Source organism: Plodia interpunctella, chromosome 26 (assembly GCF_027563975.2).
Source record: "Plodia interpunctella isolate USDA-ARS_2022_Savannah chromosome 26, ilPloInte3.2, whole genome shotgun sequence".
In the NCBI taxonomy this organism is placed as follows: Eukaryota; Metazoa; Arthropoda; class Insecta; order Lepidoptera; family Pyralidae; genus Plodia; species Plodia interpunctella.
In genome coordinates, this window is record NC_071319.1 from 1,910,253 (window position 1) to 1,929,259 (window position 19,007).

The 19,007-nt window shown below is 32.3% G+C and overlaps 1 protein-coding gene across 1 annotated transcript in view; it reads right to left on the bottom strand.

Moving 5' to 3' along the window:
* Nucleotides 1-78: 78 nt before the first annotated feature.
* The window catches only part of LOC128681027 (serine/threonine-protein kinase MARK2-like), a 79,672-nt gene continuing 60,743 nt past the window's right edge, over nucleotides 79-19,007 (bottom strand). Inside the window, exons 17-24 of the mRNA XM_053764543.2 lie at nucleotides 18,295-18,407; nucleotides 17,144-17,255; nucleotides 8,851-8,922; nucleotides 6,757-6,816; nucleotides 5,993-6,098; nucleotides 4,278-4,437; nucleotides 3,441-3,785; nucleotides 79-2,961 (exon numbers count right to left, since the gene is read on the bottom strand). Of these exons, the coding sequence (XP_053620518.1) occupies nucleotides 3,727-3,785; nucleotides 4,278-4,437; nucleotides 5,993-6,098; nucleotides 6,757-6,816; nucleotides 8,851-8,922; nucleotides 17,144-17,255; nucleotides 18,295-18,407 (682 nt within the window). The 3' untranslated portion in view covers nucleotides 79-2,961; nucleotides 3,441-3,726. The remainder of the gene's footprint in view (nucleotides 2,962-3,440; nucleotides 3,786-4,277; nucleotides 4,438-5,992; nucleotides 6,099-6,756; nucleotides 6,817-8,850; nucleotides 8,923-17,143; nucleotides 17,256-18,294; nucleotides 18,408-19,007) is intronic.

The window sequence follows — 19,007 nt, forward strand, 5'->3', positions numbered from 1 at the left end:
TTTCTTGTCATGTACTATCTACTATCTCTTTCTGCGCCTTACTCTTTCCTAGTAGTATTAAGAGAATAAAAACACATATTGGAATTAAAAATAAAATTTATTTCCACTTGAATTATTTCACAAAAAACAGCGCAGCACGCCACCGTCGGCTACCTTAATATATACCATAAAATAAAGCTCATATATAAATATATTACTACAGTATGTACGGGCCAAGTCGCGCCGTCCGACTTTCACAATATCCGAACGAAGCAGCTAGTTATAATATGATAGTTTTATTTTTTCTAGAAATTGATTTCCCAATTATAAACAACAAAAATTGAAAATAGTCTTCATAATTATAATGCTGGTTTATTAAAGTTTTAAAATGTTGTAAAAGTATTAAATTTAAAAATAAGTTAACAATGTATAATGATTACAATAAATTCATCATAATATTTGTATCTAACAGCCACTTATAGTGACGTGAGCTACTTTTTATCGAACATCGATATTTATTGTATATAAGGTTTTTTTTTAAATTTTTCAATAAATCACAAACCTTATTTTGTAACCAATACTTCTGTTAAATCTTTTGATTACCATAATATGTTGTCCGATCACTGCCATATTGAGAACATACTTGTGTTTTTATTTTCAGTGCAGTGGTCTTGGCTTTTGTAGACTGAAATATACATAAATGAATAATATATCGACAAGTACTTACAGTTATTTAAAATATTTAGCGGACGGACAGCGCGACTTACACAGTGAGACTTCGGATTTGTGATTTTATGTAAAATTATATACCACTACACTTATATTAATAATAGAAAATGATGCGGCCGCCCGCCACGAAACATTCAACCTCTAATTAATACATTTATCGCCTAGTATGCGAAGTTCACACACAAGTATAGAAAAAAAAACAAAGCATCACACCAAATCACAAAGAAAAACTGTTAAATTACAAAAACGAAGGCTGATTATCATAGAAAATTAGGTATTAACTTTATTGCTATGTACCTACAAAGTCCATAATACTTTGATCACAAATACATTACACATCTAATAAATTATTTTTTATTTTTATTTACCAGTGTAATTAACCTACTATAGTGTTTTCAAATCGTAAATATTACAAAGAACGTTTTTATTTTGACTTTCTAATCCAGCCTTACATTAGAAAGAATGCAAAGGGCGACCGCTGAATCGCATAACCAATTTAAATAGACACGATTTCCTTCACAACTTCTATTAGAGAACGTGTACATACAAATTGGTCGAACGATCGACTTAGAGTAAGATAATTATGTCGATATATGAACAGTATATCGCTATTCGTCGACAGCCATATGTTTTTGTTTATTTATATTTATATTTGTCAATACAATTGGAAAACAATACTAAAATTATAAACTAACGCCTAAATTGTATCTTGAGCGCAAACTCACATTTCACTTTGTACATTATTACACGATTAAAATACGTATTGTAATGTGGTAGGTAAGCCATAGCACAAACAAACCTAGAGGCTCGATGGCACAGCGCGCTGTTCGCTCAAACATAATGTCTTTTAAAAAGATTCCACGCAAACTGAGTGTTAAGAATTACCGGAATAAATATAAGCGAAGTTAGAACGCCACGCGCGGTGCCACCAACCTATCAGTCAACTTACATATCTACATAATGGGAAAAGAATAAAATTCATGAGTAAAACTATATTACATTGCAGATGCATTAGACATTGAGAGCGATTGCATAATTCAACTAAATTAAGTTAAAACGGCATAGCCGTTATCTGTCGATAGATATCCTGACTCAATTGGCACATTATACCCAAATGTTCAAATACCGATATCGATGTTGTCAATATCGTTACACATCACTAGTTCTCTATATAACATTTAAATTCAAAAATCGAACTGACAAGACCCATTTATTCACTCGAGATTTTTTTCGTTTCACTAATTTTAAAATTCCATTCTCAAGTTTTAACGTGGCTGGCAAGCTTTTCACATTTTATTTTTATTTATTTTATTTTTGACAAATGTACCTCATTCATTTTAATGGTCCCTCGTCTGATTATTACAACTTCATACATAATATACTTTTTTTTTAATAAGCAAGACATATTTTTTTATCATTTTAAATATTAATTAAAAGCACAAAAAAAAATATTTTCTATAGGCTATTTCAATACGAATTGGATATTACGTGCGAAATCTCAAAAACAATAATATATATGAAACTTGTATAACAGTGACGTCACTATTTCATAGACAAAAAGCATTCCTAATATACTTTCATGAAATCTAAAAAAATATGAATCACTATGAGACTAAAAAAAACGTGCATTTCATAAAAAAAAATCTTTGTTGTGGCAGCTTCAATTACCTATAGCATCATTATTAAGCCACGAACACACAAGGGAACATTTGACCCGCAACATATCGCTCTATCTTTTTCATTACAATTTGCATGAGCGAGATCGACTATGTGCTATTTCACTCGAGTCAATGGTAATGCGTGAGACAAAGTGATATGGTTACGCGTAAAATGTTGTCCAGTGAATTCGTTGTTTTCAACTAGCCGCAAAAATCAGACGAGGTGACTAATAGTCGAAACAACACCGTCTCCGCCAAACTTGCTCGTCCACGCGCAATTCGTCTCAGAAATCGAACAACTCCGGGGGGGGGATAGGGTCCATGGGCAGGCAGTCGCAGGGGGGGGACCTGGCCCTCGACTGCCTCCGTAAAGTGTGTACACTGTAGGAATACGATTGATGTGGCATTTTCGGCTTCAATCGTCGCCCGTCGTCGACGTCCGCGCTATCCGCTCGAAGTGATAACGACGAACGCGGCTGTATGTATGTGTTGCTTGTTGTCGATCTACTCGGCGACAGGGGGGGGCGGAGGTAGTCGCTTCGCGCTAACGACAGTTCAGCTGGTGTGTACGCTGCTAGGAAGTGCGCTAGCGCACCTGATGAACACATATTTGGTTTTAGATTGAGCGCTTTAAGTTAATAATTTGCGGTTCAGTCGTGAAAGCGGAAGACAGACTTTCGTGTTTACAATTGTATGTATGTATTCATTGTTTACCCACTTTCTGATAAAATATAATGTTTTAAACTGACAGATAAACCTGCTAGATAAATCTGCCTGATATGATCGACCAGTTAGCCGTATCCAATACATGTGAAATACAACTTTTAACGCTGTTTTATTCAATTTAGGATGATATACATCACTTATTGAGGTCAAAAAATTACTTAAACTAAGTCTATCGCCGGCTTACAAAGAGCAGGTGAAGAAGAAGCGGCGTAACAATCTTCACTGCAGCCTTTTCTCCAAGGACGTCAATTAACAAATATAGGTCTTATGCTCGACATGTTACATATAGGCTATCAGATAGTTTATCAGCGAGCTGTGAAACAAGTTCATAATATAATTTTTATGTACCTGAGGGCGTTCTCATTCCTCCGTTGGCGACCATAACCATGTCTTCAGCTGATAGGCGTAGAGAATCGCTTCTAGGCGGCGGGGGGGGAGGCAGGGGGGTGTCCCTTTCGTCCGACGACGATAGTGTCAGGTGGGGGGGGCGCGGCGAGGGGCGGCGGGGCGTGAGGATGATCGGCGGCGAGTGCGGCGAGTGCGGCGAGTGTGGCGAGTGCGGGGAATGCGGCGAGTGGGAGGAGGGGGGCGAGGGTCTGCGGCGGCGGCGGCGGCGGGGGGCGGCGGCGGGCAGTCACAGTTTGAGCTCGTTCGCGATCTTCGACGCAATATTCTTGAAGCCGATGCTTGTGCCTGGATACATGAAATAAAAAAATAAATACTAAAAACTGTCTCCAGTCGTGAAAAGATCTTGATTATACTCTTATTCAATATAGAAAAATTAAAGCATATATTAAACTAAAGTTTGTACAGGAATAACACTCTGTGGGTAGGTGCGTCAAGACTACACGTCAGTTTTGCGGCGATTCGTTTCTGACATAGACTTTTGTAGTTAATATTTAATATAAGTGATAAAATATGTTTTAATTGTTCTGTCGCACAGTCTGTCGAATCTAAGACGAGCACAGGATAACGCCTAGTAAATTTAATCAAATTTACTAAATATAATATAATCATATTAGTACATTGCCCACTCATTTTGGCACTATCAAGTTGCGCGGACATTTTTAATAGCGTCCAATCACATTACACACACAAACATTTTCGACTGCAAGTTACATAAGACATTTTGCCGGTATATATTTACCGGATATCCGTTAGGGTACAGGATGTAACGCCACTCACCGGATATCCGCTTGAAGCGCACGCCGTTGAGCGACAGTCTAGGCAGCTTGCAGACCTCTATCTCCCACTGCACGAGCGAGTCCGCGTTAGGGTCGCCGTGCACGCACAACAAGAGGAACCGCTCGCGTTGCTCGTAATCGCAGTTGTTTGCGTCTAGCACCTAAATAACACAATTATTGAAGCTATCATAAAAATCTGCACATTTAACTACATACTCTTCATTAGTCGTATTTCCTCATGGCTGAAGGTCGTGATCATTACGTGGAATAAAACACAAGCAACTTGGCACTATTAATGGTGTGATTTGCCGTTGCCTTCTCCATTTCACACACAAATTAACAATCAACCAGAGTGCAGGGTGCCTCACGATGTTTTCCTTCACCGCAATCAAATGATGGTCGATGAAAACTACTATACACTAGTCAGATTGGTATACAAACTCATGTGTATTATATATAGTAGGATTCTAACCTGAGACCTTTCAATCCACGTCGTAACCAATTTTTTTTTTTACTACAAACAATACAATAATACTATATTGCACAAATTAGTTACAATTAGTATAGTATACATAATTAAAAAATAGTACAAAATATATGATCACACATAGCATGATATCAAGATTTAGATAGATAACACAAAAAGCGGCCTTATCGCTGAAAGCACATAACAATATACATTACGGGACGGGACCGTCTCAAACATTTTCGGATAGAAAGTCGGATACTGTGAGTGTAGTGTGCACCGACCTAATATGACTTTATAAAAACTAGTGCGAATAGAGTGATGTTGAGAAACTGCATTCAACGCCGCAACTGACGACCTCCGCGGCCTAGTGGTCATCACGCCGGACTGCTACACTGGAGGTCCCGGGTTCGATCCCCGGTCAGCTCAACAAGGAAACTGATCTTTTTCAAATTGACCTGAGTCTTGAATGTTTATCTATATATTTATATGTTATAGAAAATTGAATCGTTGAGTTCGAACTTACTTTGGGGCTAACTAAATCCGTGTGATTTGTCCATATATTTTTATTTATTTATTTATTTATTTATTTATTTTATAACTACACACCGCAAATATACAGTCTGACTGCGACCACGGCGACTGCAAGGTTATTGAAACGTCAGCAACATTTACAATGGTTCGTGCAAAGACCCGTTAATATAATATAATGTAGTTCTGTGTTCAAAGCGCGAAGTTTTAGAAAACACAATCTGCACGCTGCCATTGCCTATATTCATGAGGAAATTATAACATTACACTAATATATGAATTTAAGTAGACACGCAAAGTCTACAATCTATACTATTATTATAAAGAGGTAAAGCGTTCGCGAGTTTGTATGTTTGAGGCGGATAATCTCCGAAATTACAGAACCGATTTCAAAAATTTCACCATTAGAAAGGTACAATATCCAAGATTGTTATAGGCCCCGGGCAACATCTAGGGTCGTAATAAAAGCCATTTAACAAGCAAGATGAAGGTATCAAGACTCGTCTCCTCGTTGACATCAGCTCAACGGTTTACTGATTTAATTTTGTCACGCGTTCGAAGATGATCTGTCTGATAACAAATAAAATTCAGATTTTATGGATGAGCAAGTGGGAAAAAAAATATCGATATATATCGAATCGAATATATTTCAAATGTATCGATAAATATCGACTAACAAATATCGATGACATTTTTTAACACTAGTCTATTTGTCTCACCTTGCGAATCTCGGCCATAATCTCGTTGGGGTCTCTGGAGGAGGTGGTCTTCATGCTCCACGTGAACCGGAGCACCCGCGGCTTCACTTGCTCCTCGTTGCCTTGTCTGTGTTTTTGTCATAAATATTATACGACGTTCAGAAAATTTGTCAATTTTCGTCAGTGATTTGAGTGTGTTGTGATAACAAAAGTGGGCAATTTTGATTGGAGACGCGGTATTAGAGTCTATTTAGAACTTATACAATAATTAATCTGTAATAACATTAATAACAAATCGTGATTGTTATTGTCATGATTCGAAATATCTTTACTGAAGATTTGAAACACTATCAAAATTTTAAAAACAAAAATAACAACAATTTTAAATTTTATTTTTACTAGAACTGTGTAGAATCGTTTTTTTTTTCTCCTATAATTTATAAGGAAGATAGTATTATTTCCATATTCGTCTAATATCATACTGAGACATTAATTAAATTAAATTACGATTTTATAAATCTTACTAAAGCACCACAGATTTTAATTATTATACCAATTACGGGACATCACTCACAATGTTTAAATATTATTACATTAAAACATGACTCTTGTTTAGAAGAAATAAAAAAGAAAAATTCGTTGATAAAACTGTGACTAAGCAAAATGCCACAAAAAAAAAAAGGAAAAAGACTAGCATTCAAAAATAAAAAAATAACATCACATATTATACGAAACAAAAAAAGGTTCTTTTTAAGTACAGAAACTGAGGAAAATATGATAATTACCCAAGCAGGGGTTGTGGGCTAGCTCCTACTGCATGCTTCGGGGTGTTTCCTTCGAAAGGCCTAAAAACAGATAAAACATAAACTAACACAAACGATACTAGGGCACGGGGTGTGTTTTTGATAATACTAACAGGATTTTGCAACAAGCCATTTAATAATATAAAAGTAATCAAACATATTACTATAATTAAGTGATCAATATTTAATTTAAGAAAAAAATGTGTAATTATCGAAAATATATATTTAATAATAAATGTAGAAAAAATTATAATTTCGATGTGCAATTAATGAAATGCGTTCAATTTTTATGTTGTGTGCCTTTTAAAGAGATAAAAAAAAATGTAAAAACAGAATTGTTTTTTTTTGTTGTTTACCAATAATACTAGCATAAGCTTGTTATCAAAATCCGAAGGATAAAGGTGCAGATAATATGCAAATTTCAACACACTTCAAGCCATATACAACTACTTACAACCAAGCATGCGAGATTGTGCTAATACTTACGTCTCTCGAGTCTCATATAGTAAATGTGGAATATTGATCGAAATATGTATTATATGCTGGCACATTGCGGTGAAGATATATGTATGTGAAGCAAAAAAATATTTAACAGAAATTCAACCAAAAACTCAACCAGCATCAGCACAAATTGAATTAAAAAGTGTTGTTGTTCATTGAAGCTTCATCCATACTAAATATTTTTTGTCTTTGAAAACATATATTTATCTTTTTTTTTTTTTCAAATTTCATATTATTATATTATTTGCCAACAGTTAAGTTTAGGCATTATGTATACCGTACCAATATATGAGAGAGTTTTTTATTTATATCTGAACAACAATAGAACAAAAAGTCATCATTCAATGAAGTCAATCATTCTTCGATATAAACTTAATAGAAAATTGGAAAAGTAAAATGGTCTTGGGTCAAAATGCAACACACGGTTAGAAAAACATTATGAAAAAAAAAAATTGAATTTTTTCAGATCAAAAATATTAAATTCTGTTATTCACAAAACACGAATAATCCATCCAATTAAATAATGCAATTTATTTCGTGTTAAAATATGTTTTAAGTAATTTTATACTTTGCAAATGAAAGAAATTTTGTTATTATGATAGTTCTATGAAGTTGACTAATATTCTTCATTAATTTAATATTTACTTCATTCGTTTCAAAATTCAAATTCAAATTCAAATCATTTATTCAGAAATTAGACCTTCACAGGCACTTTTTCTCGTCAATCTTTAAATTTATAGTTATTTCTCACAAGCTAGAAACTACTGGCATTTCGGAACGACCACTGCTGAGAAGAAATGCCGAAAGAAACTCATTTGAACAGTGTTGGTCCCTATCATGCCAGATCGGCTTACCATTATTGTTTCTTACAAAAAAATTTTTTTTTTCTTTTCTTTCTAATAATATATAAAAGTACATAATGTACATAGTCAAAAGGTATATCAAAACAGGTTATGATTGTGATCCGAGTGCTGATTATAATATATATATATATATATATATATATATATATATATATATCGTTTAAAATATAATTGAATGGTACAAAACATTTTTTTTAAACAGAGCTTTATTTCATTTCATTAAAATGTCACTAATAAAGAAGAAAAGCATTATTCCTGTATTAGTAAAAGTAAAAATACACCTTAATTGGTTGGACTATAATTCATGGATCACACACAAAAACGGTTGGAATTTAGTCAAAAATGCTTCAAAATGTTTGAACGACACGTTTTCTTTCGATACTTTGAGATGAGTATAAAGAACTGTGTTTTGTGGTTAAAGGTTAAAAAAATAATCTAAAATTGTGATCTTGACATGTTGTCACAAGGGATCATAACAGAAAACTCAACTGAAACTTAATTCCAACGATCAAATTAAAAATTATTTATTTGCCTTAAATCTGATTTGATCAAATTTTCTGGGCAATATTAGAAACAAATTCCATAAAACAATTTAAAATGATAATAAATTACATGAAAAAAATAATAACTTTTTTTTTCGAAAAACGCGTCGTTCTACATATGAAAAAAAAAAGAAAAAACTCCCAATTGGTAAACATCGCCGCGCCCCTACCTCCGTTGTATATCCAATGAGGAAAATATACGCGGTTTCTGACGCCCAGTCGACTCGCCCAGCACGGAAAGACTGAAGGCAACACTCACCGTTACATCTCGGTCACTCATATTACATATTACACACCTCTCTCTTTCTATTACAGTCGCCACCAAAATTATATTTATATATACATCGATTAGTAACATATTACAAATCTGGCAATCAATTATATATTTATTTATTTATATATTATAATAATGTAACAAAAACTGTTATAAGAATTAGAATAACAATGTTAATAGATTCAGTAATTAAAAAATAATTTTTGAAGGCACTGTAAATTTAGCAGTAGCCATAATAATCTCATAAATATCTCATTAAATAATTAAATAATAAAATATGATTTTGTTGATAACTGTTAACTAATAATCTAAAACAGCTCTATTTCTAAAATATATGAAAAAAAAAATTGCAGCTTTATGGAGCTAATTTATAATCAATACAACATTTTAGAATACGATTTTATTTATCTTTGTGTGCAACGTGTCGGTATGTTTAACACTGAAATAAAGATACATTGAATTTAAATAAAGATAATGTATATTGTTTTCAATATATAGCCGTAAAAAGGTTAAAATAAAAAAGAAAGGAGAAGACGAAGTGAAATAAAAAAAACTCTGTTATGTTATCGAAATCTGATTATTCGGAAGAGCTCGACGACGCATACATTTGAATTTTCCTCGGCATCCGGTACATTTTTAAGCCATAATAATTATAATTCACTTTTATTTGTAACTGTAGAAACGCATGAAAAAATATATATATTCGTGTCCATCAAAATCTATATTGTTCATTACATATATACCCACCACAAATTCCTTTATGTATTGTACCAATATACTTAAATATATTTATATTTTAAAAAATTACCATCAACTGTTTTATTGTGTGTAAAAACCAATGTTAAAAATCAGTCTCACAGTTACAAAAAAAATTGTGAACAAGGATTACAATTAAAATTAAATGCATTTGACGGCAATGCCCATAGTTTCCGTAATGAAATTTACCCTTTTTTTATGTTTGAAATACACCTGAATAACAATTTGACTAAATAATAGCTAAAAGCCAGACAGATCTGTGATTTGGAAGCACTCAGAGGATTTTAATTTGAATTGAATGTTACACAAATAAATGAGCAAAAGATATTATTTTTTACCAATATTAAACCTATATGTGTTTAAAAATATATATCCTTTTTTTTGTAAAAAATCTGAAAATAAATCATAGAGAGTAAATATTCATGTCAAAGTTTACCTCGATGTGTTTCAAACATAAATAAAATTCAAATAAAAATTTTACACAATGAAAAAAATAATGTCAAATAAAACTCGCAATAATGGACGAAATACAAATCTCTGATTATTATAATAAAGATTACAAAATACTATTTAAATATCTAACTAAACTACAACTAATTTAGAAAGTATTGCATTCCTATATTTTAACTGTGTACCAGTATAATTCTAAAATAAAAAAAATGCTCCACACAAAATGCACTACTTGTGTGCGTGTACATAAATATATATATTTATATTACATACATGTTTAATAATTACACAAATAATATACAGAATAATAATGTATATAATCGTATATAATCTGCTTTTTAAGTAGTCGGTTCCAGAAGAATAAAGTTATATTAACATGTCATAAACTTGTATTGAAGGAACCATTTACGTGAATGTTGAAAACATCACATTTATTTTTGGGCAGTGTATCCAACTTCATGAGAAACGATAGCCCATGCAGCTAAACATCTATGATGAACTCAAATGTGTAGTATCATTTAAACTAGATATATTTTATCAAATTTTTCATATAAACATATTAAGGGACAAGATGATAAAAGCTTTATATGCATTTTAATTATCGAAGAAGCAAGAGCATCTTCTTTTATTTCTAAATGAATAGAAAACAACTACATACTCTGTATTGCTGTCATTCCAAGTACACATAATATATGTTTTTTTACACCTACAAGGTCAGTGTATACGAACGTGTTTTATAAAGAAAACGGTATTCTACAGCACCTAGTCTTCAAATTTGTTCAACAAATCTATCTAAAAATTAGATATTTTACATTAAAAAATATTGAAAAATATTGTGTTCCACAGCAGCGAGACGCTTAGAATGTTATATGACACATGTCAAATTGCTTGTCAGCGTTATAAATCACAAAATGGTAAGTATGTTTTTAATGAAAATTGTTTTTTTTGAAGGAAAATTAAACAAACCAAATATATTTCCGCAACGTAAACGCCATGTTATCGTTACGTTTTTATTGGATTGAAGATCTACCATAAACTCATTCTGTGCGGGACGCAACTGTTTTAACAACATATACGCACGTGCGAAAGACGAAACCAGTAAAGTGCGAGCGAGACTCGCGCACCGGGGTTTACATTATATTAATTTTGTCTTTTATTAAATTTGTAATTTAACTAAAATAACCGAGACTCATCACGAAAACAAATGGCTCTCATTTGAAACCATCTAATTTGGAAACCCAATTTTTCTTAAATATTTTTACAATCAATATTTTAAATTACAAAATTCAATCTAAATCTAATCAAAATATTCTGAATGAAATATGTTATCTGCGACAGCAAATAAAAACAAAAGTTAACGTTATACATGCAGTTCAGTTAAATTAGATTTACTACATAACGTCCAGAATATTTCTAATGTTTTAGATATCATAAATGGACTTTATAAAAAACAAACTTTCATTGAAACTGCATTTTCTTTTGCGGTCACAGATCGTTAACGGTTTCAAACAATATTATTTATATATTGCATAAACGTTTCATAATCTGGACATATAATTACATTACAGCCAACATTTCTATTTGGGATATGGATAGCAGTATAACAATAATTTTGTAACACTTCTTTAAAATGAGAATATAGTATTAGATTGATTTATATTAATATTTTGCCGACAGTTATATATTGTTCCTTCCGATGTATTTAGTTTTTGTCAAAATAACTTTTTAGAATTGTATAAAAATTTACACAATAATAGTCAAATCACTGATATACGTATGTATGTAAGAACACACCCATACACCACTCACACACACATTATAATTATGTACAATATTTTCAAAGATTCCAATCTTACACATAATAATATTAGTAATAAGAAAACGTGGAAAAATCTTATATTTGGTATATAAACATATATTTTAACAACTTTCTCAATTGTTAACCATTTAAAACTTGTCTTTAGAGCCATTTAGTGAAAACTCAGCGCCTACTATGTAATAAAACTCATGAATATCGAAAATATATTATTTCCGTTTTTTTTTAAACAGACATATTTTAATGTGTTCAATATATTTTGTAGTTTTAAGGACAGGAGTTAATCCCTATTAATAAAATTTTTTTTTCGAAAAATACTTATGACACAAAAGTAAATGTTATTTCAGATGGCATAAACACATCCTGGAATCTCATATTTGCGATAAGTTTTCAGAAAGTGATCATGTTATATGAATATTTTCCATTTTGATTATATTTTTGACGCCGTAAAGAAAGAAATATTAAGGATTAACTCGATCCTAAGAAGTGTTTGTTATACTTACCTTACATTTTGATATTTTTAAGTTTGCGAGTTAAATGTCCAACATCTATACACTGATTCTTCAATCGATTACCAGCCTGTAGGTCTATTTACGTAATACATTAACGTGGTGTCTGTGTGGACACAGCCGGCAGTGTGATTGCTGCTATATTGCGGAGATCATTTTACGCTTGAAACGCTGGAAGAACGTGACATCTAAAACAAAATCGCACGGATTTATTCCGTACAATTTTATTTGGGGATTCATTACTTTCGAAACCTTCATTCGAAAACATCAATTTGAGAAAGATATACTTATTTAAATTTTGTGTCAAGGTGAAAAAGTTGTCAATGAAAAAAAGTGTTCAATCACTATGAATTATGATTCAAATAACATATATATATATATATAGTTCCGAAAATGAGCAATCCATGAAAGATTGATCATATCCCCTTAAAAACAACACAGCTGCCTAAATTTTTTCTTATGGTAACATCTACTGAGTATTTGTACCAAGCTATTAGGATGGGCTGTATCTTAAACGCTAACAATCACTTAAACTATATACTGATATATCTCACTCACTCCTTAAATATATTTGCGTATTTTGTGGACCATTATGTCAATTAGAATTTATCTAGGAAAATATTTTAGTTAACAACAAGAAGGCATTGGAAAATTACGCCCGCCTTTAGAAACAATGGTCCACGTGCAACAGGGAAAATGTCACTGAAATATCTAAGTATAGTGTGTATAATAATACAAATATACAAAATATTATTTTCAGTCAATTTTTTTTAAGCAGAGTCCTATCGCAAACCAAAAACATTTTAAGAGTTTTGTGCATTTTTTGTGAACTTAAAACAAAAAGAAATAAGCGGAACTCTGGAATGTAGATCATAATTCGTTCGTAAAATCGAATTTCTTAATAGCTAAGATGAAATGCCACAAGCGACGGGACTAGGACTCCTCTACGTGTTATTAATTGAAATAAAACTCATACACGGACGATGGAACGACTATAGCTTTAAAACATTGAAAATATGTAAATAACAAATTATTATATATCTGAAATCACGATCTGATATATACTCCAAATCAAATATGCATTCGCGATATTACCCACGCCAAATATTTTAAACTATCTATAAATATTTGTATTTTTTTTTGTGTATTAACATTTATTTCAACAATATAACACATAGACAGATTTTGGCGTCGCTCAATTTTTTTATACGATTCCGATATAATTATAAAGTCAATGAGGATGGACTTTTGCTATTTATAAACCAATCAATTGTTGTTAACACTTAACTTCATAAACTATAACACATATTTGTGCAGCTAGCGAGTAAACTTTACAATCAACTCGAAAATGCACATCAATAAAGTAACGTGTGATATTATCTGTTCACTGTTTGTACTAAAACGTTTGTTAACATATTTAATACATTGTTGACATTTATAAACTATACAATGTTATTGTAATTTGACACAAGTATTTAACATTAATTTACAAGAAATGAAATAGAATAACAAAAAAAAAAAGAACAAAATTGCATTGTTAAGACTTCAATTCCGAATATTTAAAATTATTATTTTTAACATTCAGTACTATTTACTTTTTAACTTTTGAACAGATAATACAGCACGCCGTTCCATTACTCTATATATATGATAGACTCGGAGAATCGGATGGTCTTCGGACGGCGCAGCTCACGGGTTTTGATTCAACCTGCATACAACGGAACGGGTGAGCGAGACGACTGTATAGTAGCCGAATCGCCGCCCTCTTCTCGCTTCGGCACTACACTTCAATCACTTGTTTCGCCACAGGGTTGCCATTTTTATTCGACACGATAAATATATATTTTATTAAAATTATAGCTTATATAAAAATGTGAAAATTAAAATGTTTATATGGCAACCCTGAAATATTTTTCTCGCGCCGGATCATACACAGATGCACAATACTAATACACTTTACTCCCTCCATTTGTTTGTTTCGGTATGAAAAATAAAACCGTCACGTTGCAACACTAACGTTAATTAAAAAGGGTTGTGGATCGACTAAAAGCAAAAATAGTTACACGTCATCTAAATAATATTCGCGACCGTCGTCATTAGTACAAGCGCACGGTTAGAGTGGGGGAAGATTGTAAAAAAAAAAAAAATTTTTAATCATCGTAACACGGGGGATGCACGAGAGACTTTTGAATTTTGATTTCAAAATACATCTCTCTCGCCGTCGAGGCTAAAACCGATACTTACTGTTTTTCAATCCTTTCGCGTCACTATTCGTTAATAAAAAAAAAAGCACTACGGACAACACTCAAAGCGTACAGGCACAGAGGCCACAGCAAATAAATTTTAGCGAAATCAAAAATTAAAATAGCATATCATACTCAAAAAGGTAGGGGATTACAACATGCTCATTTCTACACTACAGACGGTCGTCTTGGTTTCGAAAAAAAAAAACACGTAAATCAGGTTTGCAATAAAAACTATATATTCGATTATTAGAAGATCGTTAAAGAGCCGCGAATTGTTCGTAAAAAATAGTATTTTAAAAATCGGTAAGTGCGTACGTCTACTGAAGAGGAGTTTTGGGAGGTTTTAGCATCGTGCATCCCCTGTATTGACGCGAGAAAAAAAAAAATAAACAAAATGGAGCGCAGAAGTCATTTGAGGGAGACCATTAGGCCATCATTCAGACAGTGAAATAAACACACAGAAATGAAACGAGACAGCGACAGGGTTAATTCAAGTGACAAGTTAGAGACAGTGTGTTACGAATGGTATATTCATTATTATTTACATAAAAAAGTTTAAAGAGCGTCCCCTTAGGAATTTAATTGGGGAATCATTTTGATATAGTCACCTCAAAAAAAAATATATATATATACATATATAAATCCGACAATTGTGCGAAAAACAAAATTATGGAAACAAATATGAGCAAATAATAGTATTTTTTTTTTATGAAGTGACTAATTCAAATTATTTTTTATATTATCAAAATGGAGCTCGACAAAATTTAATTTAAAAAAATACGAGTCTTATTCCACAACCCTTTTGAACAAAAAAAAAAAGTAAAATAAATCACTGATCGCTCCACTCGGCCGCCAGTATACTATGACGCAAGTCTAAATATGACAGTGAGATATGAAACATAGAAGTGCAAGGCAAGCCGTGACAGCTAACATAGCGCTTGGCAGTGGAATCTCGTTGTTCACTATGTTCACTAAATTCTTATGAAAAAGGCATTTTGTAAAAAAAAAATATAATGACACTATATTTCTTTTTTTACCTATGATTCAAAATATATGAATATTTGTTTAGTTTCTTTTTTAATTAAATTAAATGGATTACGTCAGATACGAATTTTAGTATTATATGCAGAGGTTATTTACAAAAAGCCTTTTTGAAATAAATGCGTGTGAATCTAATAGATGTAGCCTGAAAGCGCCTCAGCTCAGAATGGTATGGTTAAAACATAACATATAATTATTTATACTTTGATAATAAAAAGTTTATGTAGTTAGGAATAAAAATAAAAATATTCAAGAGGGAAATCATTGGAAGTTAAAATTATTTATTACATTAAAAATGTATGTCAAAACAATAAACACAAATATATAAAAAAATAGTCCCAGTTTTCATTCTTGAATGTTTATGAATATGGCGTCAATTAGCGAAATACCCAACGTGATTTTAACAAAAATGGCATTAAAAAAAATTGCTACTTCTATAAATTTTATATAGGATCCGTACTATGAAATCATACATGATTAAAAGTTAGTGATAATTTTGATAAAGACGCAATTTAAATTATCGCATAATGCTATTTATTAAATATAAGTAACCTAGCTTTTAGGATTCAATTTTATAAGATTTACTCTTGTAAATGAGAAAATAAACGTTTTTACTATTATTTTATCTGATTTATTACATCACGGAAGCAAAACAATAATATCATATGAACGTTCACGATAAAAAAAAACAAAAAAATTATAAAATCACAGAACTTGCCACAAAAAAAAAACATTTTTATTATATAAAAATGTCCACGATTTATACTAATAATGTAGAGTAAATCAACAGCACTGGCCATCAAGATTGCACTAGACAAAGAAGTCTGAAATGTTGTTCTAATTTTAAATATTTTTCTCTGTCAAAACAATTGCCGCCGATTGTATTGTTGTGAACTGTATTGCTGGGTATTATATTACATTTAAATTGCGATCACACAAGAGTTGTGGCATCGGATCAAAATATCAGATTATCATTAGAAATCAAAACCATTTGGTGTCATTCATTAACATGTATTCACAACACCTTATCATTAACAGAGGTCTTTTACTTACAGTTTTTCCATTAAAAATATTACAATTACTTCTCTATCAACAATACAACGTAAAAATTGGCGCCTCGTTTTTACACAGATAATATAGGCCGGCCGGCCTATTAAAAATCGAGGTAATGAATGTCAGCAAAGGAATCATGAACAAACAAGTTGACAGCTTATAATCGGTAATAAGTAAGCTAACAGCTCGGCCATCCTGTTTATGTTCACAACAAAGTTAATCTAGAATCCTATATAAAATAATATAATTTATCATTATAACAGAAACTGTTCAAGAATAAAAATCACATGGGGTATTCCGCGCGCCGTGACTACGTACCGTTTGGAGAACCTCGAGGACAGCTTGGAGAAGAAGGAGGGCCGCGCCTGGTGCGGAGACCCGCCGTCGCCGTACGCGCCGCCGGCCGACGCTCCGCGCGTCCGCGTCTGTCCTGTTGTGTACGAGATGTGTGTGTGTACAGGACCTCGTGTCTAACATTCTACTCACTCGGGTCAAAAATACATTTTTTGTATGTTTGTAACGCGATAACTTTCGAAACTGGTTGGTCTGATTTTGATGAAATTTAAAAGGTATATAGGATTTATCAATAGAATTTTTAAGTTCGTGGGGCATCAAAATCGGTTAAGTCGTTTTTGAAATATTCACAATTTTCTAAAAACTCATCAAAAACATATTGTGTTCTAAGTTCGCGGTGAACAACTAGTAACAATAATCGAATAAAGTAAATATTATAAAATAAAAATCAAATTGTTCCATAATAATTCTACCTCTATATCCAGCACTGCTACTCACATGCCTATTAGAACAATGCAATAACTAAACAAATATATTTATTTCACTAGAGTCTCGCCCCGGCTTCGCTCGAGTAAAACCATACCATACTATACTGCTGCCTGGATAAATATATTTATTTTACATTTTACTAGCGTCTCGCTCGGACATAAACCATAATAATGTCAAACTATGTCACTCGGTCAGGATTCGCCTATGTCCATGCTAAATTTCATCAAAATTGACCCAGTTTATTCATTACGGACAAAAATACAATTTTAAATCTTTCCTCTTTATAATGTTACAATGGATATACAAACATACAACAGACGGTACATGTCCTTTGCTAACAAAAATCTATGACTACCAATAACTGACATCGACAATTACTGACGTAATATCTGTTTTCGAAAATAATTGTAAAAAATCAAAATAAAAATCGCGAATATAATGTGAGTTTCATAAAAAATACCCGTTCAATTATTATTCTTTATTGATGCTTTATATAAGGACGGATATTGGTCACTGCAGACGAAAATGAACTTAAAGACACCTCTACAGTAAAACGACATTTCATCTTCGAAGTAAATGTCCATTAAAACTTAAAGCTACGTCTAAAACACATCGCTTTACTAACTTGGTGTTTTATAATCTACTATTTGACAGTCAATAGTGATGTATGTAGAAGCAGAACATACCCGAGTGGAAGGTGGACCGCGAGGGTACATTTCTCGGGAACACCAAGGGGTTGGGGAAGTCCCTGCGCGCGGCGCCCGTCGCGCCCGCGCCGCCGCCCGTTGTCGAGTTTAAACTGGAAATACGCATAAAAATATATATTAAACTTTCAATATTTTTTTTGGGTTCCGTATTTAACGATAATTATTGTACGTATGGATCGTGACACAAGATAAATATAGTAGCATTTAGTCTAGTTCGCAAGTTTTTCTATTCAATAAAATTTGGTTAAAATATATTACAATCTAAAATTTTGTAATATACAGGGTTATTGGTATCCATCACATAAGCTACCAAAGGCAATTTATATACATAGAGACTAAAATCTTTGGTTCTACGAAAGTTGTCTAAACGTAACAAATCTATACTATTACTAAAAAGAGTTTGTGACTTTGTGAGTTTGTGTGTTTGAGGCGGGTAATCAAAAATTCTTTCACCATTAGAAAGGTACATTATCCAAGATTGCTATAGGCTATATTTAATCTCAGAATTCCCACAAGTAGCCCCGGGCAACATTTTTGCAGTAGTGTCATGTATATTTGATTCCGCTAGCCGCATGTAGGTATATGTGGCGCGTGTCACGCGGGAGTAGGGTCTATCTCGTGTTGTTTGACTATTACATACAAGTTAACACGTGTAAAATTGCAAATTAGATTTTATTTTAATATGCAATAAA